General features: G+C 39.0%; 1 protein-coding gene across 1 annotated transcript in view; it reads right to left on the reverse strand.

The window, feature by feature from the left end:
- Nucleotides 1-27,698, reverse strand: part of prom1a (prominin 1a) — a 78,115-nt gene that overhangs the window by 44,296 nt on the left and 6,121 nt on the right. The window contains exons 2-4 of the mRNA XM_063000645.1: nucleotides 6,022-6,080; nucleotides 3,100-3,126; nucleotides 304-509 (exon numbers count right to left, since the gene is read on the reverse strand). Coding sequence (XP_062856715.1) covers nucleotides 304-509; nucleotides 3,100-3,126; nucleotides 6,022-6,080 — 292 coding nt within the window. The remainder of the gene's footprint in view (nucleotides 1-303; nucleotides 510-3,099; nucleotides 3,127-6,021; nucleotides 6,081-27,698) is intronic.

Here is a 27,698-nt window from a genome sequence, read left to right on the forward strand (position 1 = left end):
CTCAAGGTTTCTATTGAGAACTGAAAGAGTAATAAGTTGAATGTGGAAACAGCAGTACATTTCCTCTGAATCTCTAAAATATTTTGCGACTTATTGGAAAGGTTTCTTAAATACGTTGCAATTATGGTAAAGGTGTTTTAGTTTTTTTATGTTTATATGGGCCAATTTATTAGGTTTGTTATGTGCAATAGTCATTTTATAAGCTACACCTGCCATATAGGTTCATTTTGACTGTAGTTCATACATTAAAAATACACTGCAACCATTTATGCGAACCACACATTCCCAGCCTCCCACACTCACGTGATGATGAAGGTAGTAGTTAGTAGAAGTGTGGTGAGCAACCCTCTCTGACAGTCAGCGTTCTTCCTTTGTCTCTGGTGCATCTCTCCTCCACAGTTATCACAGCAGCGGCACATACAGAAGAGCAGGCCAACCAGGGGCATGAGCACAAAGAACAGGAGCCCAATGACGGCACACACCACAAAGCCCAGCTCGTAGTAAATCACCTGCACACATTATGCAAACGCCCAGACACACACACACCACATTACACACCATATTAACTGCATAATGACTTTAAAGGGTGGTACTAGATTATAGTGAGATAATGTGCTGGGAGAAAGATTTGTACAATACTGTAAGTAACTGGTATAAATTGGACCACTGGGAACTGTAAGAATGCAGAGAAGGTTAAATTGACTGGACTAGACAAAAAAAGCTTTAGTCATTGTGGATTAAAGTCCTCTTTAGAGTAAGAGAAAGTAGATGGGCTAGTAACAGCAATAGTAATAATAATAAAAATTGAGCAAGAAGAAGAAAAAAACAAAAAAAACAAATGCAATGTTGTTTTAGCCTACAAACAAAATTATAAAAAAAAAAACTTGATGTTTTTGAAAATCAAACCTTTATTTATTCTTTTTCAATAACCCTGTTAAATGCTTGACATCCCTCATAATAAAGAATTACCACATTTACCATGCATTCTGTCTCACAGTAGCTTTTATGTGCTGAAGGCCAGCAGTCATTATGTACATAATGCGACAAATGACATTATGTATGGCGGCCTGGGTTAAGTGATATATTTCAGGCATGAAGAATTGTCCTTGTACAATTAAAAAACAAATCTAAATAGTCCCAGCTAACAGAAAGCTTTGGCAGGTCTGTGTAAATGAGCTCGGCTCTCTCCAGGTTGCAGACTTCAGGTCTCCTGGTCTCACTGAGGCGGTCTGGTTTTAAGCTGTGTAATAAAATCAGGCTTTGTTAGCCTCCAGTTCTTCTGATATTTTACCTTACTGAGATCATCTGGTTTGCAAAGGTTTACATTCCCATTAACTTTACAGTTCTCAGGTCTATGTCAGTAAGACGTAGTAAAAAAAAAAAAAAAAAACATGGCAAATAACCTGGTAGTATGGGTGCGGTACTATATTTTACTTTTTATTTATTTAGTTTTGGTAAGGGAAATGTTCTTAGTCACAAATAAAACGTGCTAGGGTTCAATAATAATATGACAATTTTATTGGATATTTTAAATAATACAGAAAATTAAATGCTAATGACTTTGTTACTAACTCTACAGTCCACCGATCTGTTGCTATGTTCAAAAATGTTCTGTATATACACCAATCTCTACTGGACAATAAAGGGGTTAGATTTGGTTTTAACGTTATATGGTGAAAATTTTTTCTATTTTATTAGCATGTAAACTGGCCTGTTATTTTTTGTGCTTAGTGATTTGGGGAACCAGTTGTTTTCCTGCCCACGAAGACTTAAATGGATCTATGGTAAAAAAAAAACTCAGCTCCAACTCAAAGAATTACTGTGTTTAATAAAGTTACTTTAGTCCTTGCTACAATGGGAAGCATTGGGGGGGGGGGGGGGGGGGGGGGAAGGGGGGTGCAGCACAGCTAATATTGTCAATGTTCTCCAAGCTGCTTGCAATAATATACACTCACTGTCCATTTTATCAGCTCCACTTACCATATAGAAGCACTTTGTAGTTCTACAATTATTGACTGTAGTCCAACTGTTTCTCTGCATGCTTTGTTAGCCCCCTTTCATGCTGTTCTTCAATGGCCAGGACCCCCACAGGACCACTACAGAGTAGGTATTATTTGGGTGGTGGATCATTCTCAGCACTGCAGTGACACTGACATGGTGGTGGTGTGTTAGTGTGTGTTGTGCTGGTATGAGTGGATCAGACACAGCAGCACTGCTGGAGCTTTTAAACACCTCATTGTCACTGCCGGACTGAGAATAGTCCACCAACCAAAAATATCCAGCAAACAGCGCACCATGGGCAGCGTCCAGTGAACACTGATGAAGGTCTAGAAGATGAGCAACTCAAACAGCAGCAATAGATGAGCGATCGTCTCTGACTTTACATCTACATGGTGGACCAACTAGGTAGGAGTGTCTAATAGAGTGGACAGTGAGTGGACACGGTATTTAAAAACTCCAGCAGCGCTGCTGTGTCTGATCCACTCATACCAGCACAACACACACTAACACACCACCACCATGTCAGTGTCACTGCAGGGCTGATGATCCACCACCTAAATAATACCTGCTCTGTGGGGGTCATGACCATTGAAGAACAGGGTGAAAGCAGGCTAAAAAAGTATGTAGAGAAACAGATGGACTACAGTCAGTATTTGTACAATTACAAAGTGCTCCTATATGGTAAGTGGAGCTGATGAATTGGACAGTGAGTGTAGAAACATGGAGGTAGTTTTAATGTTATGGCTGATCGGTGTATATTTCTCAGAGAAGTCTGGCAAAAAAAAGAAAGGCAGCTAGAGGCCACCGAATGTTCTTCTGTCTTCTCCTGGTACATCCAAATGTAATATTGACAATATTCACAACAGTTGTAAAAGTAATGAGTATGTAAATGTATGTGTATTGGACATTTGACAAATATATAAAAAGACATAAAGAAAATAACTTAACATTAAAATAATGTTAGATGAGAAAGCTACAAGGTAAGAGGTGTGGTTGAGGATGAACATTAACAAAGAACAGGGTGTAATTTTATATGGAAAGTGGATAATAAAGGACAACTGAGGAATGATAAGGGTGCTAGGTGAGCACACACTTTACCTGTAATGTCATAACAATGTTCTCTGGCTGGGGAGAGCCAGATGATGAGAGGCATGCAGAAAAAGAAAAGGACACAGGAAACAAAGTAAAAGATGGTCAGATATAGCAGCAGGCACATAAAAGGCAAACAGAGCACTTAAGAACCAGGAACAAGGTGTAATATTGCATTACTGGGAACATATCACCTTTGTAACAATACCTTTGTATTTCTATTCATTTGACTGAACAAAAACTGTTATCTAGGACTCCTCATTCTTAAGTGTAGGGATAATGCAAATATAACTGAAGAGAATGAATGAACATGGTTACAGAGGATTCATGCTGCTTTTTTTTACATGACAATATGGAAGTTTTAAAACTAGAAGTGTACTGATTAAAATTTTTACCATACCAGAGCTTTGAGTATCAGCAAATCCACAATACTATAACAGTGTTGTGTTTTATAGCCTCTTTTCCAACAGGGCAGTTGTCTAATGAGCTTGTTGTCTAATGTGCTATCGCCCAGCCAGGCACCTATACAATTGGCTGTGTCTGTTAAAAGTATTGGTCGAAGGTATTACTCATTACTACTGCAGTGTTCTTTTTGTGAACCTGTCGCTGGCAAGGTGAACAGAAGTGGTTGGCAACCATCAGTGGATTAAGGATACAATTAAACATGGCTAGTTTGGTGCAAAGCAGCCCCAGAGCATCACCAGATCACCACCATACTTTACTGTAGGCAGGGTGTTCTTCTCATTGTATGCTTCATTCTTCTTCCTCCAGACATATCGCTGAACTATAGGCCCAAGAAGTTCCAGTTTTGTTTCATCGCTCCAAAACTGTGGCTTATTTAAATGGTTTTGAGCATACTGAAGCTGACTTATTGTGCTTTTAAATCAGTAGAGGTGTACGTCTTGGAGTTCAGCATTCATAACTTCAGTGTTTAGTATGCACCTTACTGTTCGAACTGAAACCTCAGTACCTGCTGCCACCAAATCTTGCTGCAGGACTTTTGCAGTTACTCAAGGGTTTCTGGCCACCTGTCTCCTCAGGAATCTGGTGACAGCCGATGTTCCTTGAATTTTGAATTTGCAAACTATACTTCTAATTGTATTTCTAGGAACTTCCAGTGTCTTTACTCTATTTTTGTACCCCTTTCCTTGTTTGTGCAGGGCAGCTATCTCTTCTCTTAACTTTTCGGACAACTCTCTTTTTGACCCTCTTTTTGACCCTCAAACCTCTAGCCAGTCCTGGTATTTGATGTATCTCAACCACGCCTGATGCAGTTAATGAAGACCTTGAATAGATGCATCAGGTATGTCTGAGACAACATATGAGGGATTCTATTCAGGAAACATGATACAATAGTCATTAAACTACTCAGGGCTTTGTAAGAGACTGTTCTTCCCCCTGCTGTGATAACTAAGTTAGTCAAAGCCCTTCTTGGTCAGGAGTGAAGGTCTACAGCAGTAATTGGATGCAGCTAGATTGGGGAGAAAATCTGGGAAGAACGCAAAAAGAAAAATCTTCAAAACATTGATACACAGTTGATTCACATTATTGTGACCACTTCCTATTTTTGACAGCAGCAGCGTGTAGCTCATGAAGGAAGTTACGTTTCGTGAGCTGGCTTGGTTGGTATATAAGGTGTGCGATAGGCTGTCTGCACATATATCCCTCGTTGCTGTCATGGGTAAAATTGTCTTCGCTGGGGCAGATGGGATCATCCAGCAAGACAATGCGACATGCCACACGGCTAGAAATGTCCGACACTGGTTGAAAGAGATTGACCAAGACTTTCACATACTACCCTGGCCCCCTGATTCCCCAGGCTTTAACTCAACTGAGCATCTGTGGGACCACCTTGATCGTTGTGTTCGCTCTATGGATCCTTCCCCACACACCCTCCAGCAGCTGTGGGATGCACTGCCATCAGCATGGCTCTAGATACCGGTGACAACCTCCCAGCCCGTCTAGCCACTGTTCATGCTGCACACGGCGATTACTCTGGATTAGCTGGTTGTCCAAATAATGTGACTCGACTGTGTATATTACAATACAGTTCATTTGTTAATGTTGGGGGGGGGGTGGTCATTTATCTTATTTATTGTTTATTAAAGTAATAGAGGCATGCTGACCACTCCTAAAATGGAACAGTATAGATGCTCATTATACAAATTATGAATTTTGAGTAAACTTCTATGAATTATTGTATTATTGAATTACTTTTTTCTTTTATTATTAACCATTATTATTAACAGTTATTTTAATTTGTCCCAAAATATTCTGAAGCCAGTGTGTCTAATGAACTTTCAATGAGCCAATGTACTTAGATGTATTACATTTACATTTTTGGCATTTGGTAGATGCTTTAATCCAAACTGACTTACAGTTGTGACTGTATGCACTGCAAGCAATTGAGGGTTTAGGGCCTTGCTCAAGGGCCCAACAATGGCAACCTGGGGCTTGAGCCAGTAAGTGAGATACCACTGCCTAACAATGAGTGAGATGATTATGTTACACCAGGTTTGGTAATTAAATAATCCAGTTTCTCATTTTTTGAAGACTGTCAAGTACTTGACAAAAATACTAGTACAGACACACATCTTTAACATGCAGCAATATCTCTGTAACTATTGCAGATTATCAAGGCATTGCCACAACGCTCCTTATCTCCCCAGGAACAAGAGATCCTGAGATTACAGAACTTGAGTTGCTGCTTAATTAAACCTTTCATTACCAAAACAACAAATGGCTTCTTCTATAGCATGCCAGACAAGCCATTGCCAAAACCAATTAAAGGCTCTTGTACAGTGATTATACAGAAATGAAGGCTCTCCTTCAGCTTTCAGAATCAATTAGCAGCCAGCTGGAGGATAGACACTGTCAGACAATGTCCCCCTCAGTTCAACAACCTGCACAGGCACATGTGCTCACACTCACCTTCTGGTAGTCAGACTTGATGGCTTCAAACCTGTCCTTTGCTACATCGATGATGAGATCTGCAATGACAGGGAAAAACAAGGTTTGTTTACATGTGAGGAGGTTTCAGAGTGGTTTCTGCAGTGATGACCAAATGCGTTCTGACTTATCTCTATACAGAGCTGCAGGGATTCCGAAAGTGGATGCTACCAGTAAGGTGAAAATCTAATCTATAAAAAAATACTCCCTAAATTACAATTAATTTTAGGAAACAAAGTTACATCAACTGTCGTGGTATCACAGCGTTGTAGTGGTTAAATAATATAATTTGTATAATTTTATTTAAAACTTAAATTTTACTTAGAGGTAAGTAAAATTAAAGTTCTAAATAAAATTATACAAATTATATAAAATTATTAATAAAATATAAAAAAGATTTTGTTTTATTTTGGTATGTTTTAAAAGAAGACACATCGATAACATATATAAATTCTTACAGACATTGATAAGAGGCAAGGATAGAACCAAGGTTGCTATTTACAACTATTTCAGAACAGCTGAAAAAACTAAGCTGTTAAAATCTAAAAGACTAGGAAGAGTCACAAAGCCATTTTGAAGCTCTAAAACTCCACTAAACCACAGTAAGCCAAGGTCAAAGGCAACAACAAAAAGTTGTCTATTGCTATTAAACTTGCCATTAAGGCATTTATTTCTTTATAATTCTGAGGGTGTAACAGATACAGATGGGCCTGTGTAGTTGGTGAAGAGGCACTGGTTATTGACGTGTCAGCTTCCCTTTGTTAGCGTTATTTCGCTCCATGTAGGAGTGTTTTTATATGTCTTTGTTCTCTTACAGATTTGCCAGCTCCTCTGTATGGCAAGCTGCCCCAGTGGTGATGTGATGACCCACATACTGTTTGGTGTGGGCTTACCGCTCGTCTTTCACTGTCCCCGGCTTGCGTTTAAGTTTTCCTATCTTTACTTTTTTTCAGAGAAACGGGTTGTGTTATGCAGCAGGATAAAGATCCAAAATGCAAAAACTACAAAACTAAAGTTATACTTATAATAATATTCCTCTCCAGTAGTGTAAAGTGAATTCAGTAGTGAGTCACATGGGAGATGTGTCCTGCTGCTTTTGCCATTTTGGTCAATCACCTGCACCTTTTGAGTGTTAATTCGCTCAAGGAGGGAGTCATGCTTTCTCCCTGTCACACTTGCCAGCTTCTTTGTTGGCTAACCTGTTTATCTCTAAAACCGTGATACCCTGCTGCCCAATCCAGTTTGGATTTCCACTGGTGTACAATGCCATAACACATGTTTCTTTCTGGGAACTCGCTCAGTTTTGCAGTGTTTTGGAACTCACAGCAGAACCCCATCCCGTTTAAAAAGTAGACCCTGCCCAGAAATCTATGTTATGTGTGGGCTGTGTCAGTTGATGCGGTTCAGGTGTCGCTCATGGATTATCACTTACTCCTGGTTCTAAGAGTTTCCTATCTTTCCTTTTTTCTCCTGAGAACTTAGTTGTCACAGACGGCCAGAGCCGTCATGTCATACTGTGACGACCAGTTCTTAGCTGTGTGCTATCCATGTTCTATCCACTTTCTCCACTGCAAGCCACATTATTTATTTGCGATTGTCCCCGTTCTTTGTCAGTGGCTAAATATCTTACACTTGGGTTCATTTTTCACTATCGCAGGTGTGGGGCTTCACCTCATGCTTTACTCGCCAGGTTCGACCCGCCCTGTTACAATTAGAGATGCTGTGCTTGGACTATGTTGATATTGGATTATATTTATGTTTTGAATAGCTAAAGGAATCAAGCAGAAAAAAATAAACACAGCAACAATTTTCATTCTACAGTACTTGGTGCAATGCAGGGCTTTTCAATCCACACACAGCAAGACTGTGGGAGGGAAAAATGCAAATGTGTGAATTCTGACAACCTCATCCATCTACAGTTCTATACTCTTTTAGGGATTCAACCCCAGCACTGTTATAAATGAGGTTGCTCAGGGCTTTGTTTTTGTTTTTTCAAACTCTGTCTATGTGTTCCTGAGAGAAAAATCACCTTATGCTTTGAGAAAGGATCCATAATGACAGATGCCATGCTAGCAGTGACTTCCCATTTATATGCAGCCGAGGCTGACAAAAGCCGGCTGCTCTTTTCTTACTTATAACAAAGACTAATACATTTCTTGATAGTATCTAATCATTTTCTCACTGATTTGTCGTCATACACTTCTTTGTATATGACAAAAGCTTAATGTAAGCAGGAAATGTAACTAAAGTTTGTATTAATATTTCACTTTTTTTTCAAGTTTACGTGTCTAGGAACTCCTTAGTTTTTATCCATTTCTTTATTTCACTCTTGTATGAACATAAATTTCACCTCCAAGCTCTAACTATTCAGAAGGCTGCCTGGGGAACAATTTAACTTTTTATTTAACCTTTATTTAACCTAATGTAAGTGCTTAAACATGCTAGAAAATACAAAATAGCTTAAATTTAAATATGTTAAATGGTCAGATGGGATAAATTTGATCTTTTTGACAATGAACACCCAATATTAACTACCTAATACTTCCAGGTGCATACATATAAGGTATAATAACCACAGAATCCAGCTTTTGCAATAACTATCTCAGGGCTCTGCCATAAGTCCCACTGAAAAGCCGTGAGTTGCTATTATGTTGGCAAAGGAAGGTTACATAAAATGCAGGCATGTCAATAATTATGAAACTATTGTAATAAATAAATATTATTAAATCATTGTAATACATTTTTTTAAATACGATTTTTTTTAGAATACATTTATTTAATAATTATTTTATTTAATATTTATTTTTAATCATTTTTAACAGGGTGGTCCCCTCCCCTAGAGATGGCAAATCTTAGCAATCCCACGGCAATTCATTTAGCAAGCAGTTAGTCAAAATGTTTAAGATGTCAAAGTCTAAAGCAGCTAAAAACACTACTCAGGTAACTGAGTTTGGAAAACTCCCAGCTGATTCTGTGAACGCGTGGGGGGTCAAATCATGTAGTCAAGTATTTTTGCATTTGAGACAGAGCCTTTACATTCAACTACATTTACATTAATCTATTAAGGTAGGCTGTGTATTGTAGCTTCTATTTATTCTATAATTCAAGTTGTGAGTGTTATTTAATGACTGCCGTAAATTGTGGCATTTTTCTTTAAAAGTCTGTAGAATCTGTGATTTTTAAGCAAATTTTCCAGTGAATTTCGTAGGGCCCTAGTTATAAGCAACAAGATTAATCCTCTTGAGAACCTTAAAAAGTCAAATGTATCAGAGCCTTGGATACTAAGACCAAGATAAGGTTTTTAAAGACAGCCAGTCCTCTTGCCTTGGGTAAAAGGAAATCCCAATCATCACTTCTGGTTTGTGGCAGTCATTCTAGATGCAGTGGTCGCTCTTAGTTTAGCTCAGGCTTTTTGCCAGGCCCTTTTGTAATGATGGACAAACTCCTGGAATGATGGGATGTTAATATTGGCCTCTTGCTCTGAGAACATAGGCGGCAGAATACCCAAACTGGAATTTAGGTTAACATGACCAGAGATAAATACCAAAGGGTGTTGTGTGCATTTTCCGCCCAGGATGAGGGGTAGGTCAAGACCAGACATGGGAGTCATCGCTTAAGATCTTGATTGATTCTCTCTGACCACCCATTACATTGTGGATGAAAACCTTTTAAAACCTGCTAGTAAACTGTGATCCCCAATCCAAACTAGGATTACTAGGTAAGCCGTGAATTCTGACTACCTTGCCCATGATTATCTTGGCAGTTTCTTTGGCTCAAAGGAGCCTGGATAATCAGATAAAATTTGCAGACCTTCAAAAATTACTGTGTGTGTGTGTATGCTAGGTCTCGCATGAATACACGACAGCTTTGCCATGTTGTCACTAAGCCCCGCAGATCAGCATTATGCTCAGTGTACCATGACACTGCCTGCTCCACTTCCATATCTCTCTGATTTGAAATGGGAAAACATATTTTGCTAAAATACTGCAGTTGCAAAATATTGCAACATCATGTATAAATTTATTCACTATTTTTAATCATAGCAAGTTCATTGGTAATTTAGTCACATTCCTTTTTTAAGCTTACCACCCATCCATCTTTTCAGCCTCCCATTCCCCCACATGAAATCTCCCACCAACGCCACTTTCATCACAATGCATAGCTGTGTGCTGTCTAGTGTGTGAGAGAGAGAAAAACGAGGGCAAGATTGAAAGATCTGCACTTCCTTTCAGTACATAAAATTTTCTCAATACTTCCATGTGTCTGAGAAGGCTTAATTTACCTATGTATAACTATGCACTTTTAAGCATGAAAAATACTGAAATATTCACAAGTTAATGCTCATATCTTGATATTTATGATGCAGCAGTACCCAATTCAAAACAGCATCATTCAAACAGGTCTAAATCCACTTGGGAACGCTTAAATCGGTAAAGCCAAAAATCATGCATGAATTTTACACCCTGGTTTTTTATAGCTCCTGTTTCTGTCAGTCCCAGTACAACAGGCGTGGTGTCTGTGCCTATCAGTCTCACTAAAGGAGGTGTAGCCCTTGTCCCTTTCAGTCCTGATAACAGAGACATAGCCACTGTAACTTTTAGTCCCAATAGAGAAGGCATGTCTGTCTATCCCATTATAGGAGGCACGGCTTTTGTCCTTCTTATTCACAGTCAAAAGAATGGCAACTGACTAGTCCCACTAAAGAGGCCCATAAATCTTAAAGGCATAACCTTCGTACCTGCCAGTCCAGTGAAGGAGGTTAGTTTCAGCAAAGGAGGCACTGCCCTGTGTCTGTGAAATTATAAATTTTAACACATTATAACTCCTGAACAGTAAAGGCACCTTTACATAATCAGGCTTAAAATCATTAAAGCTGACCAAAAATGTAACATGGACAGAGCACACACAAAGGAAATAAAGGTGTTGCTGGAAAAAAAACACGCCCACCCACCCAATATTTAGATATGCTCAAAATGTGCCCCCCAATTTATAGATGTAAAAAAATATACATATCCATTAGTGTTGTGAAAATAACATTTGGCTAAATAGTCAGTAATTGTATAAAGTAGAACATTTTGGTGAAAATGGGCTCATTTGCAAGTGCTAATCAATCAACCATCCCTAAAGTTAGCTATCATAGCTAAATTAAAAAAAAAGCCACACATTACTGCAGCAATCAACAATAGCCACAGGCGGCCACTCAGGTGGCGCAGTTGTAAAAACACACGCTGGAACCAGAGCTGGGATCTCAAATACATCGTATCAAATCTCAGCTCTGCCTGCCGGCTAAGGCTGAGTGGCCACATGAACAACGATTGGCCTGTTGTTCAGATATGGGTGAGACTAAGCCGGATGGGGTCTCTCTCCCATGACTGGTGCAATTACGACCTCTGCTGGCTGATTGATGGCGCCTGCACAGAGATGAGAAAAGAGTGCTCTTAAAAAGAAAGCCCATGTGAAGTCCCATTAAAGTATCAGTCTTTTTAGTGGAGTCTGTGTAACAAAGTAGATGGTAGTAGCTTTCATTTTTTGCATATTCGTATCAAATCCTGTGTAGCTGTACTTGCTTATAATAAATCGCAGTATTAGTGTTTGATTAAAGTGCAAGTAGTTTTATTTTTAACTGCTGTCATCTTTCATATACAGTGAGTCATTAGGAGCAAGAAGAAGGGTGGCAGTGATATTTGCAATTTGTTTTTTAAACTGGCTTAGAAATAAGTAAGTTGAGAGCAGTAGGAAAATAAGTACTAGTCAGATAATAGAAGTATACAGTAGTACAAGTATGGTGAGCTTGTGTTTCTTAAAATAATAATTGCCAAGCCGCTTAGGTGGCGCAGCGGTAAAGTACGCTAGCTCACAAGAGTTGGGGTTTCGGATACACCGTATCGAATCTCAGCTCTGTCTCTCTGACTGGGTCGGGCGGCTATATGAACATTGATTGGCTCTTGTTCTGCGTTAGAGGGTAAGAAAGTCGGATCATAGGTCTTCATAACTGGTGCGACTGTGGCCCCTGCTGGCTGACTGATGGCGCATGCACAGGGCTGAGGAATAATGCTGATGGGGGTGTGTCCCTCCGTACACAGTGCCCATCAAGTGTATGAACTCGACTCGTGCAGGTGAAAAATGCACTATCTGTACTGACTTTGCGTACCGGAGGGGGCGTATGTCAGTTGAGAGGCGTCCTCAGTCAGCGGTGAAGGGTCGAATCAGTATGGAGGACGCATTCAGTAATTGGACACGACTAGATGGGGTGGAATTGGGGAAAAAAGAGGGGGAAAAAATATAAATAAAAAAATATATATATATAAAAATAATAATAATTGCCATTCGAATCAGATATGATCAACACTCAACATCATTAATGAGCAAATATTGAAGAGGAGATTGGAATATAGGACCAGAGGAGTGGAGGAGAAAGGGCTGGAGAAGAAAAGAGAAGAAAGCATGACTGAGCAGATGTCCAAGTTCAACCAAGTGTACTTGTACTTAAATTAAACCAATTTCCTAAATCTTGGTCAAAATAGCTGCGCTTGACTTCATATAGCAATGTATAGGTTTTTGTTTATATGATTATGGTTATACTTTATTAATACCTTATCTCTGGCATTACAATACACTCTTATTGATCTCATACCCCCAGTCCTTCTGTAGAATGTTCCCTCACAATGTTCAATTCCTGGCTATGGCCTTTTCTAATAGTAGCTATAACAGGTAACACTGAAAACCAGCCAGGCTATTAAACACTAGAGCAGGTATATTCTTTTACATTAGTGAATATTACACACAAATATAATATAAATACAAAACTACCACCAGAAATAAAACTATACGAAAACACTGCATGAGCTACATGCTAACAACAACCCAAGCTAAGCTGCTGAAGCTAATAAAAACAAAGCTACACTAAACTATGCAATATGCTAAACACTAAACTAACAGAAATGAAACCCTATGCTAATCACTAGACTAAGAAAAAAGGAAAATAACAACAATAAGTATGAATAAATACAAAAAACACTAGAGAACTTGGAAATGGCAAACGATAGCACAATGCTGTGTCAGAAATCCATGAAGTGGAAGGTCATGTGTCAGGGGAAAACAGGTGAAGGATAAGTCTCAGGTGAGTGTGATCATATCATGATTTGTGCTAAGCATGATGGAACTCTGTTACAGTAAATATCTGGAGAAGAAGGTGAACAAGCTTTTTACTGCCATATTCTTAAGGACAATGAGATGTGCATGAACTATGCCATTAAAAAAAGCATAATTTTTCTCATTAGTTAAATATGTCAATATTATAGTGCATTATATCACTTTCTAACAGACAACAATTGTTTCTTTAGAATTGTCTCTTTAGACCAGTTGTCCTTTATTTGATTTTGTTTTCATGTTTTACCACTGCTTGATTCTGGTCACGGTTACAGTGGGTCCTGTTTTCCCAGAATCACTAGTCACTATGCAGTAACACACCCCAGACAGGGTGCCAGTCCATTGCGAGGCCACAACCACCCTCTTTTTCTCCTATGCTAATGTCTGTATGTAGATGCCCATCCAGCCGCTAAGGGTTTGAACCCTGGATCCCAGCTGAACAGGTCTAGCATCATTTACTGCTGTGCCACCTGAGCACAATGCATGTTAGAATGTTAAATAGAAAATATTATCCTTCGAGTTAAAAAAAAAGAAAAATAAATAAATATAAATAATTTTGTAATTAAGCAATTAAATAGGATTATGACAAAAGGCAGGAATCAAACCCAGAGCACCTGAACCCAAGTTGTTGTGCTGCATTTAAACAGAATTCTAAATGTATGAGTGAGTCAAATAGAATACACAGCACATTAAACAGTACAAAGTAACTCAATTAGGACACCGAGTGAGTCTAACAGCACTTTGTTTAATAAGTCAGAGGGATGAGCATCATTAAGAAGGCATAATTCTGGAACACTTAAACACCCCTCACATTAACATTTACTGCTACCATGGCTTAAGGAAAAGCTACAAGACATAAACCTATATTAGGATCATTCTTCTGAAGCAGGCTGTACAAAAAAGGCTTGTTTTACAGCAACATTTGGCTTTTCTCACATATTTATTTTTAAATATAGCCATTGTATATCAAAGCCTGAGGGTGATACACAGATTTAGATCAGAGATGATGCTGCCAGACATGTCTATATAAATCTTTATCCAACAACCAGAAGAGATTTGTTTCACATCAAAGCAGTTTCCAGTTAATAAGAAAGAGTAATAGTCAAGTAGTGCTATGATTATCTGTATTGGCCTTTCCTTATACAACACTAATTGTACCTGTTAAATGCCAAACCAGGCTTGTAGCAACATTCCTCACAAAATTCATTCCATCATGTGGTTGCAGTACAGAGAATAGCCTAAATGCCTGTCTTCACCAAGTTCTGAGGGGTGGATCAATATAAATATATCAATATTTTTTTTGTATACAGGCATCATTGTTTTGAATTGAATTTGGGCAGCTGGAGGTAGCCATTAACAAGTGTGTGCAGCATTGGGTAGTATGGCAGCACTTCAATAAATTAAAAGCCAGGAACATAGATTAAAAGCCAGGCGTGCAGCTGCAAACTGAACCACTTGTAGAGGTATGATGGTAGACATGACAAGGGTTAGGTTTGTGATGAGCTGAAATTTAAATTGAGATATCTATTAGGCATGCAGGCAAAAACTTGGACGTCTGAGGAAGGAAATGAGGATAGGAATGGTGGTAGAAGCCATGGGTAGATATGACTTTACCAAAATAGTGGGTGTACATGATAAATAGTAGAGGACCAGGTAAGGAACCCTGAGGAACAGTTAGAAGATTACCCAGAGCAGATGTAGATCCCCTTCATCACACCTGCCAATTGTTGTCCAAAAATTCCAATTCTGCATTGTTTTATAGATCAGTATTCCAAACGTTTTGGGATTAATCTAGGGGCTTATATGGCAGATCATATGCCATATTTCACACTCCCATAAATCCCATTTTCATTAGTCTCTTTCAAAGTATAGTGTTATAAACACTGATCCTAGGTGAGGCAAGTGTAATGTAAAGTACTTTAGATGTCTTTACGGTATCTGGATGGTCTTTATGGTGTCTTTTATGGTGATTTTCTTTGTAACCCCGTGGGGAAACTTCAGCAGGTTGGCATTTTTATAGTTTCTACTATCTGAAAATAATAACTCATACAGTGGTTGAGTTTTAGTCTTTTAGAATCATAGTGCTTTAAAATGTTTGTAAAATATTTTTAGTATTTTCTATCTTCTATTAACTTTTTTTTAACACAGGGTCATTTATTACCGGGCAGCACAGAAAGAATAAATAATTAAAGATTGCTACAAAAGCAATGAAAACACTGCTTCCCAACATCCTATCCTTGTTAAGCAGGATTTTCTGCAGTGACAGCAACCAAAACAAAGTTACGGAGTAGACTGGACATAAGGAACACACTTCGGGTGTTATTGTCTCCTATCAACCGTCCAAAAAAAAAAAAAAGCTCAGGGTTCCCACTGATTTTCCATCACTGGTGAGTAGTATTGTTATGCACTTTGTGTTTTTTATTATGCTCGTCATATAATTCTATTTTAAATCCTCCCGTCCCCGCCGGTCCGTGAAGTTATATCTTATATGAAACCGGTCCGTGGTACAAAAAAAAGATTGGGGATCGCTGATATAAACAAAGCTTTGAATATGATAAATGGTGTAGCAAAATCTCTATCAGTGGACACTTGATCTGGTCAGATAGTACATATCATTATATTTACACGCCACAGAACATGACATAATGTTTCTGTGGAAAATTCTATGTGACAGACTGTGGTGGTAAGTCTTACGATTACTTCTTGTGAAACATATTAATCTACAAGACTGACCAGCATCAAGCCTGGCAGTATTCAATTAGCTAACCTTCCATACCAGTAAAATGATTGATTAAATAACCCAGTCAGCAAATATTTTTTCGCAAGGGTGATACTGGTGGTCAAGGGGGAAGGTACTTTTCACAGTCCTGTATATCCTTCTTGCTTTCATTCATGGTAATCCATGCAGCACTGTGCTGACGTTTCTCATGTCCCAGATGAGCCTAACTCCTGTTGTGCATGGAAATCAGTGCATGTGACTCATTAGCTCAGGGAGTTGATTCACTGCACTGATGGTTATAGAGAAGTGATCTGCATCAGAACATGAACAATAACAACCTGTTCAAGCAAACACAAGGCAAAGCACCCGCTTCTGAAACCATGGTAGCAGTTACTAGGGATAAGAGAATGCTCCTACATCAACAGCAAAACTGGTAAGGACTGAAGCAAAGTGAGATCCTTGCTTACATTTAAGAGTATAAAAATCATCTAATAAAGGCATCAAGTGCTAGAGAGTTTAACCTAGGGCTGGTGTGTTAAAAAATCCAGCAGTCTATTTAAATACACTACAGGTTTGTCCAAAAGTATGTGAATACTCCTCCTAATTACTGAGTTCAGTCACATCCATTGCTCACATGTATATAAAATCACTCTCATTCACTCACTTTCTAAGCCACTTGTCCTAATCAGGGTCGGTTTGCTGGAGCATATCCCAGCTCTCAATGGGTGCAAAGCACACAGAAACACCCTGGCCAGGGTGGCAGTCCTTTACAGGGCAGACACACAAACATCTAAGGGCATTTTAGTATCTTCAATGAACCAGACTGCATGTCTTTGGACTGTGGGAGGGAACCGGAGCAAGCTTTGAAAATCCCACACAGACATGTTGAGAACATGCAAACTCCACACAGAAAGGACCCAGACCATTCCACCTGGGAATCGAACCCAGAACCATCTTGCTGTGAGGTGACATTGCTACCCACCAAGCCAAGTCCTTATATAAAATCAATTAAATTATATAATGTACATGCTTCTCTTTATTTGTTGCAGCTTGACTGTGTCCCTGTGTTTTCACAGATTTGGTGTAGAGGAACTCGAATGAACACCTTTGGCATAAATTGTAACATTGCGGCCCAAAAGCCCTCCCGAAGAGTGGATGCTGTTATAGCCACAAAGTTGTGGAGGGAGGTGATACAACAAGCTCATCACACTAGTTGCCTGGTAAGAATACACCTTAAACAGGACACCCATTCATTGCAGGGCAACACACACGCACCCATTCACTCATTGATCTACACACAGGGGCAAATTGTGTAGTAAATGAACTTTCTGCCTATTTTTGGAGGTAACCACAGTACCTGAAGACACTGAAAGAACATGCAGAACTTGTTAGACAATGACCGGTGGCAAAAAATATTGTTACTAGTCCCTTTTAGGAGAATGACTGGCCCCAACTTGGCCCTTCTAGTTAAGATGGTCTAGAACCTCTTTAAGGTATGTTTTCATTTCAGTTTCATGTTTTACCACCTCTTTATTCTGGTCAGGGTTGCGATGTGTCTAGTTTCCCTGGAATCACTAGATGCAATGCAGTTTTCACAGGGCCATCCACAAAAAAAAACTACATAACCATAGCAAACAACTCAAACATCCTTCGTGGTCTAATCAAACCCCGCTCTGTACCACGCAACCTCCGAGCTACTAGTCTTGCTCGACTTGATCCTCCCCCCAGGACTAGAGGAAGACCAGCATCAAGGCTCTTCTCTGTACTGGCACCCAAATGGTGAAACAAACTTCCTCTGTCTGTCCGAACATCTGAGTCTCTTGCTATCTTTAAAAAACTATTAAAAACCCACCTCTTTACTAAGCACTTAAGCTGACTTGTACTTCTAACCTCTGGTTCTAACAGATTTTAGCAGATTTGTGTTCTTGGACTGTTGTTTACTTAATCTAGAGTAATTAAATGTTTACACATCTGTAAGTCACTCTGGATAAGAGCGTCTGCTAAATGTCGAAAATGAAAATGTAAACATCCCTGTCAGCATAAATGATTGGATAATCTGCAAGTGAAAAGCTCATGGCACAACAGAACCCAACTCTGAAAATAATTTAGTGTGGAAGTTTGAACATCATGATTTGGAGCATTACATATCATTTAACTAATTAGGAGGGCGGCTCAGTGGGTAGCACTGTTGCCTCACAGCAAGAAGATCCTTGGTTAGATTCCCAGGTGAAGTAGTAGTTTCTGTGTGGAGTTTGCATGTTCTCCCCATGTGTTTCTTTCCACAGTCCAAAGACATACAAGTGAGGTGAACTGGAGATACAAAATTGTCCATGACTGAGCCTGACATTAAAAACTTGAACTGATGAATCTTGTGTAACCTGTAGCCACCTTTCCTGTCATTAATGTAACCAAGGTGTAAAACATGATGATGAAATCCTAATAAATAAATAAATAAATAAACAAACATGAATGCATTTTCCCAGGCGTATGAAAGACAAATTTGGGCTAAACCTGTAAAATAACCCCAAAAATAAAGTCAAAATAAGTCAGGGCTACTACCTAAAAACTAAGCATAGCATGCACAGCATATTCATAGAGAAGCATTATGCAGTATATACTGGGCCAGTATGTAGTGCAGCAAAATGCTTCTAATAGTACATGGTGCTGTTGCCATGGAAGCCATGATGTGAAATGAGGAGGACAAGACTGGCAAAATGGCTTGTCATAACAACACCCTCTGTGATTTTCTCTGCAGGAAAAATATAGTATTCTGATCTGTGTAATTTCCATGGACATGCTAAGGCTTGTGAAACTTCTGTGTATGGTACATTTTACCATGGTGTTTTCCAGTGGGACACTGCTCTGACGTTGGAGAAGCATGTGCCTTTTAACAACTTGGTTATGATTACATAATTATAACAGGATATTAAAAGTTGCACTAAGCTACAAAAATATTTAGGACCCCAAATCCTCTTTTGATCAGAACTGCAATATGACTACTAGGCAGTGAGCAAATTGCCCACATACATATTGTGCTTGGTCCATGTTAATTTGTCCTTTTTAATTGCTAAATTCCAGTAGAGAAAATCCAGGATATAAATTACTACGATATATACAACAATCAGCCATAACATTAAAACCACCTCCTTGTTTCTACACTAACTGTCCATTTTATCAGCTCCACTTACCATATAAAAGCACTTTGTAGTTCTACAATTACTGACTGTAGTCCATCTGTTTCTCTGCATGCTTTGTTAGCCTCCTTTATGCTGTTCTTTAATGGTCAGGACCCCCACAGGACCACTACAGAGTAGGTATTATTTGGGTGGTGGATCATTCTCAGCACTGCAGTGACACTCACATGGTGGTGGTGTGTTAGTGTGTGTTGTGCTGGTGTGAGTGGATCAGACACAGCTTTGCTAATTGAGTTTTAAAATGCAGTGTCCACATAATGTCCACTGTATTAGACACTCCTACCTAGTTGGTCCACCTTGTAGATGTAAAGACAGGGACGATCGCTCGAGTTGGTCATCTTTTAGACCTTCATCAGTGGTCACTGGACGCTGCCCATGGGGCACTGTTGGCTGGATATTTTTGGTTGGTGGACTATTCTCAGTCCAGCAGTGACAGTAAGGTGTTTAAAAACTCCATCAGCGCTGCTGTGTCTCATTCACTCATACCAGCACAACACACACTAACACACCACCACCATGTCAGTGTCACTGCAGTGCTGAGAATGATCCACCACCCAAATAATACCTGCTCTGTAGTGGTCCTGGGAGAGTTCTGATCATTGAGGAGAAGAACTATATATTTTAATTGTTAGAATGAAACAACCATCTAAAAAGTTCTAGCAGAGGGCCAGTTTAGGTGCTGCAATGGTCTAATGCATTAACCAACCAACAAGGAAACTGCGGTTCAAGGTTTATGACTGAGGACACTGCAGCAACAATGGTGCCTTCCATTTGTTTAAAGCACTGGAATGAGCAGCAGAGAAATACAAAGAACACAGCATGCTCCTCTGCATGTGTTATGACTTACTGTAGTATTGGTGTTGTGAATGAATACGAACGTAATAATACCTATGTATAAAATAAAAAATTAACTGAGCGCTAGAAAGCTATAGGAAATTTAAATTAACGCAAGATTAAATTAAGGCAAGATGTGGCCAGGAACAGCATCACAGAAATGTTGTGGTCTTAAAATGTTGGCCATAAAAGCTTGAGAACCTCAGGTGTACTGATGTTTTGAAAGTGAAAGACCTATTTGCACCACATAATCCTGTCACTGTCTTGTTTTTGCTCATAGTGGTTGATGCTGCATGTGCATTCAGAACAGAGCGCAAAATGTCAGTGTGTGTGGGAGAGAGAAACTGCACAAACTGTGCATTCATTTGCTTTTGGCCCAAGCAACCCACCCTTTTCTATCTTTACCAGCACTCATGCTATTACACAGCACACGTACAGTGCCTCATGGTTCAAGCAAAGGGGGACCATTAGGGCCCTCTAGGCAAGTGGTGTATACATTTTTCCTTGTCGGGGGCCAGATGGAGTAGAAAATATGGGGTCACAGACATTTTTGTAATAAAATAAATAAAAATATAATAGACCTACCTTAGTGCTAACAATTACTTATTACTAATTACTTATTCCTTATTATTTGAGTGACTACTTATCTATCTTTGACAGTGTGTAAATTAAGATTTTAACTTAGATTTCCCTTACCAGTTGATTATTATACTTATTTAAATTAAACGTACACACTTTACTTTAAAAAAATGTAAAATTGACAAATGAATGTAATCATGTTATAAATCTAGTCAGTTTGGAACTGAATCTTCAAATGCATGTTCCCAAACAAAAGAGTCTGTTGTGCAAAATGAAAGCCATATATCAAAAACATTCTGAAACAACTATGTGCGCACACTGACATTAAGAAAAGAAAATGCCTATGTTAACCATGCCCAAAGGCAGTGTTAAGTTATCTGGTCCCAGAGGCATTGAGGATGAACCATCATACAGTGGAAATGTGCATTGTGGTCAGACAAATCGGTATTTCAGGTCTTTTTTGGAAGAGATGGACGCTGTGTGCTCCGGAACCAAAGACGTAAAGGAACATCCAGACTGTAATCAGCAACAGGTCCAAAAGCCAGGGTCTGTCATGGTATGGGGTTGTGTCAGTGAGCTTGGCAAATGAAATTCACATTTCTGTAATGGCAGAATTAAATGCAGAAAAGTACATTGAGATTTTAGAACAACATAAGCTGCTTTTTAAGATGACATCTTTACCAGGGATGTCCATGCTGCGCTCATTACAAAGGCATTGTTGCAGAAGAAGAGGGTACGAGTACTGGACTGGTCTGCCTGCAATCCTGACCTGTCCCCAATAAAGAACGTGTGGAACAATTTGACCCAAAAACTGCAGCCTTGTACGATTGCACACCTTAAGACATGTTTGAAAGAATAATGGGATAAAATAGCACCTGGAAACACTTCACTGACTGGCATCATCGGAGCCAAAATGTCTTTAAAGTGTTGTGAGAAGGAATGGCAACATTACAAAGTGGTAAATGCTTTAACGTCACCATTTTTTTTAGAATGTGTTGCAGGCCTGAAATGCAGGAATGGAGGTATATTAACAAATAAAAATGTACCAGATTGACATACTGCTGATTACATAGACATGCGTGACTGTGGTCAATGTTACACATGTTTCAACTAGAGATGGACCGATCGGGGTTTTTGGCACCGATTCGGGGGGGGGGGTTAGCAGTAAATAAACTTAAAAAGAGCCTCACAGTAAAGATAAACCGGAGCAGCGTGCGCGCGTGCGTGCGTGTGTGTGTGTTTGTGCCTTTAGAAGAGACGCTTTGTTCACAGTATCGCTAGTAGTGATTCATTGATTCATGAGTTGATTCGTTTTTATGTGAAGCGTAAGTTTCTCTTCTCAGTTATCTCTCCGTGTTTACTGTTATTAATTAAATGTCGTGGTTTTAAATAAACACCAGCTACTACAGAACATTTTGTGTGACTCTCTTACATTAAAAAGCTTAATTAAAAAGCTTAATTAAACTGCTATTACCACAGATCTGTAACCGAGTCAGACTCGTTCCGTCTAAGGAGCTAAAAGTTTTCTAAAAGTTCAGCAGATGATCCTGAACTAACGAATTTGGTAATGAATAAACTTTTGCCTCGGATTGGCTCTGTAACATCTTCTGTTCTCATCTACGTACATCACAAGTAAGAACCGCTTACGATTTACCAAAGTGAACCAGGAGTTTATATAACGTGCTGATAGAATCGACTAAGATGTGACCGGGTTGAATTATCTTTTTAAAGTAAATATTACAATCAGCAAAATTACATCGTAAGAGCTTTCACGATGGTTTCTGTACGATTGTTGATGAATGGTGATGTGATGGTTGGTGCTTCGTAGCTCAAAGTCTGGATCAATCCACTGAGCTGTTAACTTAACGTGGTCTTTATATATCACACGATCAGATCGGCTACTTTTAGGAAATATCGCCGATAGCATATTTTGATAAAAAATCGGCCGATACCGATTCGTAGCCGATCGATCGTCCCATCTCTAGTTTCAACAGCTTTTAATACCGGTAACTCTGTTTTTGGTGGGTACAGAATGAAATCTGACAATCCTGACACATTGTTTCTCTTCATTAGCTGACAGTTTGGGTTTTCCCCCATAACCTTGATAAGACACAAGACATTCCATCTATTTTAAATGGGTGCAGTCAAACTAACTTTATTGATTTGGACACAAAGGAATCAACTTTAGTCGATCATAATCACTAATGAAAAATGTAAAATATATCCCATAAATTAAATAGCTTTGTAGAACTTTCTACAACACCAAATGAATCTAAGTTGCTTGTTTGTATCATTTTGACTTGACAGACATTTTAAGAATAACATTAAAAATATAAAAACATTGATGAGGTTGTCATTAAATTCTACACCAGACTTAAATAAGTTACACCTACTTAATCTCAAAACCAGTTATCAGCATACTCAGAGAATCTTCACTCTCCATCTTTTTCTATGTCCTCTATGAACCCTCTAGGATGAGGAGAACCTGTGGCATTACTAAATTACCAGGAACTTCTTGTCTTAATACCAGGCTCTTACCTTAAAGTAACTTTGCAGCAGCACTGATATACCACCTCTGGATAAAACCCTATTAATTGGATTTAGTACCTCGGGTTGAGTGAAAAGGCCACAGTTTGAGAAGCTCTGTTTGATAAGTGGAGTGGAAAGATGTTCAAAGATTTGTGAGTGAGTCGATTTGAAGAAGCAATTTGCTTTCACAGTGTTCAAACGATTCAGTAGCAGAATGAGGGGGCAGACACAGGACTGTTGGCAATCTTTCCTTTGTATGCTCACACTCATTCTCAGGCCTTTGTGCCTCAGTTGAGTGTAATCCAAACCACACAGCATGAGCAACAAAATGTGTTGGTGTTAGTTTGTAAAGAACTGATTAATTAGCACAACTGAAAATAAATGCTACCCTAAATCCTACCTGGTTAGGTGCTTGGGGATGCAACACATAGTGTGGGTGCCACACAGCGCTACAGTCCTGGGGGCCTGGGCCTCTTAAGTCTGTGAGGGTTTTTTTTGGGGGGGGCTACTCCATTTTTCTTCCACCTCCCTAAAACATACAGAAGCTGGCTTGGCTGCTTTAAAGTTCCTTTTAAATGTGAATGAATGAGTCTGGGTTGTGCTGTAAAGGATGGTAGCCCTGCCCAGGGTGCATTTCTGCCTTACAGCAAGGTGTGTTGTACACATTGCTGCTATATCCAAAAATACCTGTCTTTTCTTTCCAATCTGGTATAATGCCTCGCTGATATGATGAGGTGAGCTGGAGCAAAAGTGTTACAACCCTAGAGGTTGTTAGTTTGGGTTTAGTTTTTAGTTCTGGAACATCCATTGTTCATGTACAAGATGTAATTCTTATAATAAATGATATGCTCCCAGCTTTGTGGCAACTGATTATAAAGGTACCTGTTCACCCATGCTTTGCCCCTGTGCACAAGGGGACATGGTGAACACATGGTTTGCAAAAAGCCTCGTCTTCAACCATGTTAAAAACCTAAAGGCCTTTTTGTCTCACATTTGTGCCTGACTTCACAAATGCTCTTGACTAAATGGGCATATTTTCCAAGATTTTATGAAAAGCCTTTCCAGAGATGGGAGGATTTTACAGCTGCCACTCTGTACAAATAAATGTGGTTTGAAAAAGACAATTTCAACAAGCTCATGGTCAGGTGTCCACAGACTTTTGACTATATACTGTTCACAGTTTAATATTTGATGCACAAATGAGTTAAAATGTTCAAACAGAGGTGATAGGCATGGTGTATTGTTTGGATTTCATGTCCTGTATTCTGTATTCATTTAAGTGTTTTATGCATTAATTGTGGGTTGTCTAAAATATACTGAATGTGGCTCACTTGTTGAAGTAGTTCGGCAGTGAACCACGTTAAGAGTCGTGTCCTTATGTGTTACCAGTTTGGCCGGCAAAGTGAGCATGAAGGAGCAGATTGATTGATGTCAGTTTCTCCTAATTGACAATCACCTGTGCTCTTATGAGCGTAAATTTGCTCCAGGTGGAATTTTTCTATATATCACTGTTTCACCCTCTCTGACTTGCCAGCCTCTCTGTTGGCAAACCTGTTGGCAATTTCTCTGAAGCTGTGTAACAAGGCTTGCCTGGGTTTCTGCTGTGATGTGAGCATACTTATTTCTTTCTGGAAACGTAGCCTGGGTCATGCCTTATAAGAGAAGTACCTTTTTAGTCACAGTATTGTTCTAGCTTGGTTAAACATATTGTACTTGGATTTATCTTACATTCTTGCACTTCATTGGCAAGGCATGACCCACCCCATTCCATATACACACTGTTATTGTGGTTGTATAGAATTTTCTGTAATGGTATATACCTCTGTGACATGACTTTTAATTCCTTGTTAAAAGCTATTATTGATTATGGCTTGTGGCCTCTCTGTGCCTATTTAAATATGGTTACTTTGACTGCAATTACTAGACTAAGCCAGACTAAGTCTGAGAAACTCACCTCAGAAGTTCAGATCATACAATGCAGATTTTAATGAGGTGTAATTGGCCTCAAATTTTGTTCTGGCTACAAAGAGTCTTTGTCCCCACTTGCTTTTAGGCTGAAATATCTTATGAATTCTTTACACTATCTCATTAGAGATTAGAGAGTCTGGTCCTGCGAGACTTCCCTGTGCCATAACACTGTTACTAGGTGTACAGTATGTCTCACGAGGGTGTTACTCCATTCTGTTCATTACTTTTATGAAAGCACATTTACATAGTCAAAAATTCCATTCAGCATTAATGTAACTCATAATTAAATTGTAACATTTACAGTAGTATCCACTATCCAGCAATAGTTTTAACAAGTACAATCTCATTCAGTGGCTAGTATAACTTTAATTAACTCCACCTTAAAGTGCATCAAAATTGGAAATAGGGTTTCCGTCATATTATAATAAACTGAGATTTCTCTGGATTTTCTAAATCTTTACACCCAATAGATGATGAAACACCTAAATTACTGCATTACATTTTTTTTCTTCAAACTGAGGCAACAGCCTATCTTTGCTTTTATAGACTAAGCTTTTAGTTCATCTTTAGTTAGTTTGTTTGTTTATTAGGATTTTAACATCACGTTTTACACTTTGGTTACATTCAGGTAGTTAGAGGACAGGTAGTTACTGCTTACACAAGGTTCATCAGTTCACAAGGTTCTATCAAACACAGTCATGGACAATTTAGTATCTCCAGTGTGGTTGGTTCAGTCAGTGCAGTTTATAAGACAACACAAGCACATTTATCAGATGTAGTGATGTAGGATCTACAGTTTAGGTCAAACATTTATATACAATTGTAAGATTCATATATTTTATTACAGTCTCGGGACCTCTAACTGTAACAGTGTTGCAATAATGTTAAAATATAATAGTGCACATGGACAGTTGTCATGAGAACCAGAGGTTTTTATTAGGGCTGGCACCGATCCGATACTCTGTATCAGTATCGGTCCGATATTGGCCCAAATCACTGTATCGGATATCGGAAGGGAAAAAAACGTGCAATCCGATCCGATACTGTTGCTTAATGTAAATAACACTTAATGTAAATAACACTTAATGTACATAAGGCTATTGTTTGTGTGTAAAGTAAATAACACACAAAGATCCAACAGAGTGCCGTTTATTACCAGCTCACTTGGCAACTGCCATAACATCTTGATGACATCATTAACATGTGCCACTGATCTACAACTCATCTGCAACGGCTATTCAGAAATTAAAACACACTGATCTACTTAAACTTAGCATTTTAAAAAATCATCTACTACTGCCACATCTAAGAACACTGTTTAACACAATAAAAATCATTTATAAATGATAAATCGCTCAACTGAGATAAAGAAAACCTATCTCGTCCTGGCTTGGAGATATCTCACATGCTCAACGATTAATTCACTAGTGTTATTAAATAAAACAAACTACACCGTTTCCCGTTTAGCCACAGATGTCCTCTTCAAAATACAGCAGGGTTTAACAATCTAAAAACGTGACAGAACTTTAACGGAAAATCTCACACCCAGAAGGTCCTGGGTTCGATCCCCAGGTGGGGCGGGCCGGGTCCTTTCTGTGTGGAGTTTGCATGTTCTCCCCGTGTCTGCGTGGGTTTCCTCCGGGTGCTCCAGTTTCCTCCCACAGTTCAAAGACATGCAAGTCAGGTGAATTGGAGACACTAAATTGTCCATGACTGTGTTCAATATAACCTTGTGAACTGATGAACCTTGTGTGATGAGTAACTACAGTTTCCTGTCATGGATGTAACCAAAAGTGTAAAACATGACGTTAAAATCCTAATAAACAAACAATATTGTACAATTGTATTTAATTATTTAATTCTATACAATCTCTATAAAACATTTTATTGTAAGGGGGGTTTAAATATTGCTGCAATAGTAGTTAGCCCAATCTTGACTGTAAGCTAATTCAAATTATTATTATTAACCCTCATTGTTGTTATTATTATTATGTTTTAAGCTTGTCTGATAACAGCTAACCCTTGACATCTTCTAACAATTAAAACACCTTGACAAAATGTGCATTCCTAATCAACAAGCGATTTTTCCGAGCCCTATTTTCATGATTCAATTAAAACATAATTTCTTTTATTAGGTCATTTTTGAACCAGTCCCCAGTGGAAACAGCAGCCTTCAGGGATATTAAGGGATGTGAGCACCAGTGACAAGGCTTAGTCATTAAAAAGATAACAAGAACAGAGCTGATGTGAAACTAGGAATTTGCAGCAGTGTTGGTGGTACTGTTCTCTGGCCACAGTGAAGGGGGCAGTGAGGGTTATAGTGCACTGGGTGCCTGCAGACTTGCTACACAGACCGCCATCTGTGACAAAGTCGTTTGTACCCCTCAGCAAAGCTGGCCAGCTGGCACCCCTTGACTCACTTTGAAACACGGCCAGTTAAAGTTCTTACATTTGACTTGTTTTACCCACATTAGCATTCTGGCCATATTGATTGGGTTTATATGCCTCTTTATATGCCTCTTTTTTTGGTCACATTCTTCTGATCGGTGTTGCCAAATAACTCAAACTTTGTTTCAAATGACCCAAAAACAAAAGGCACAAATTATAGTCAAGACTTTAGGGTGCCAGTTTTGGAGAAAAAACTTTTTTTTTGCACACCCCCATGCTCATGGCAACATAAAGCTGAC

The sequence above is a fragment of the Trichomycterus rosablanca genome, chromosome 8, assembly GCF_030014385.1.
Source record: "Trichomycterus rosablanca isolate fTriRos1 chromosome 8, fTriRos1.hap1, whole genome shotgun sequence".
Taxonomy (NCBI): domain Eukaryota; kingdom Metazoa; phylum Chordata; class Actinopteri; order Siluriformes; family Trichomycteridae; genus Trichomycterus; species Trichomycterus rosablanca.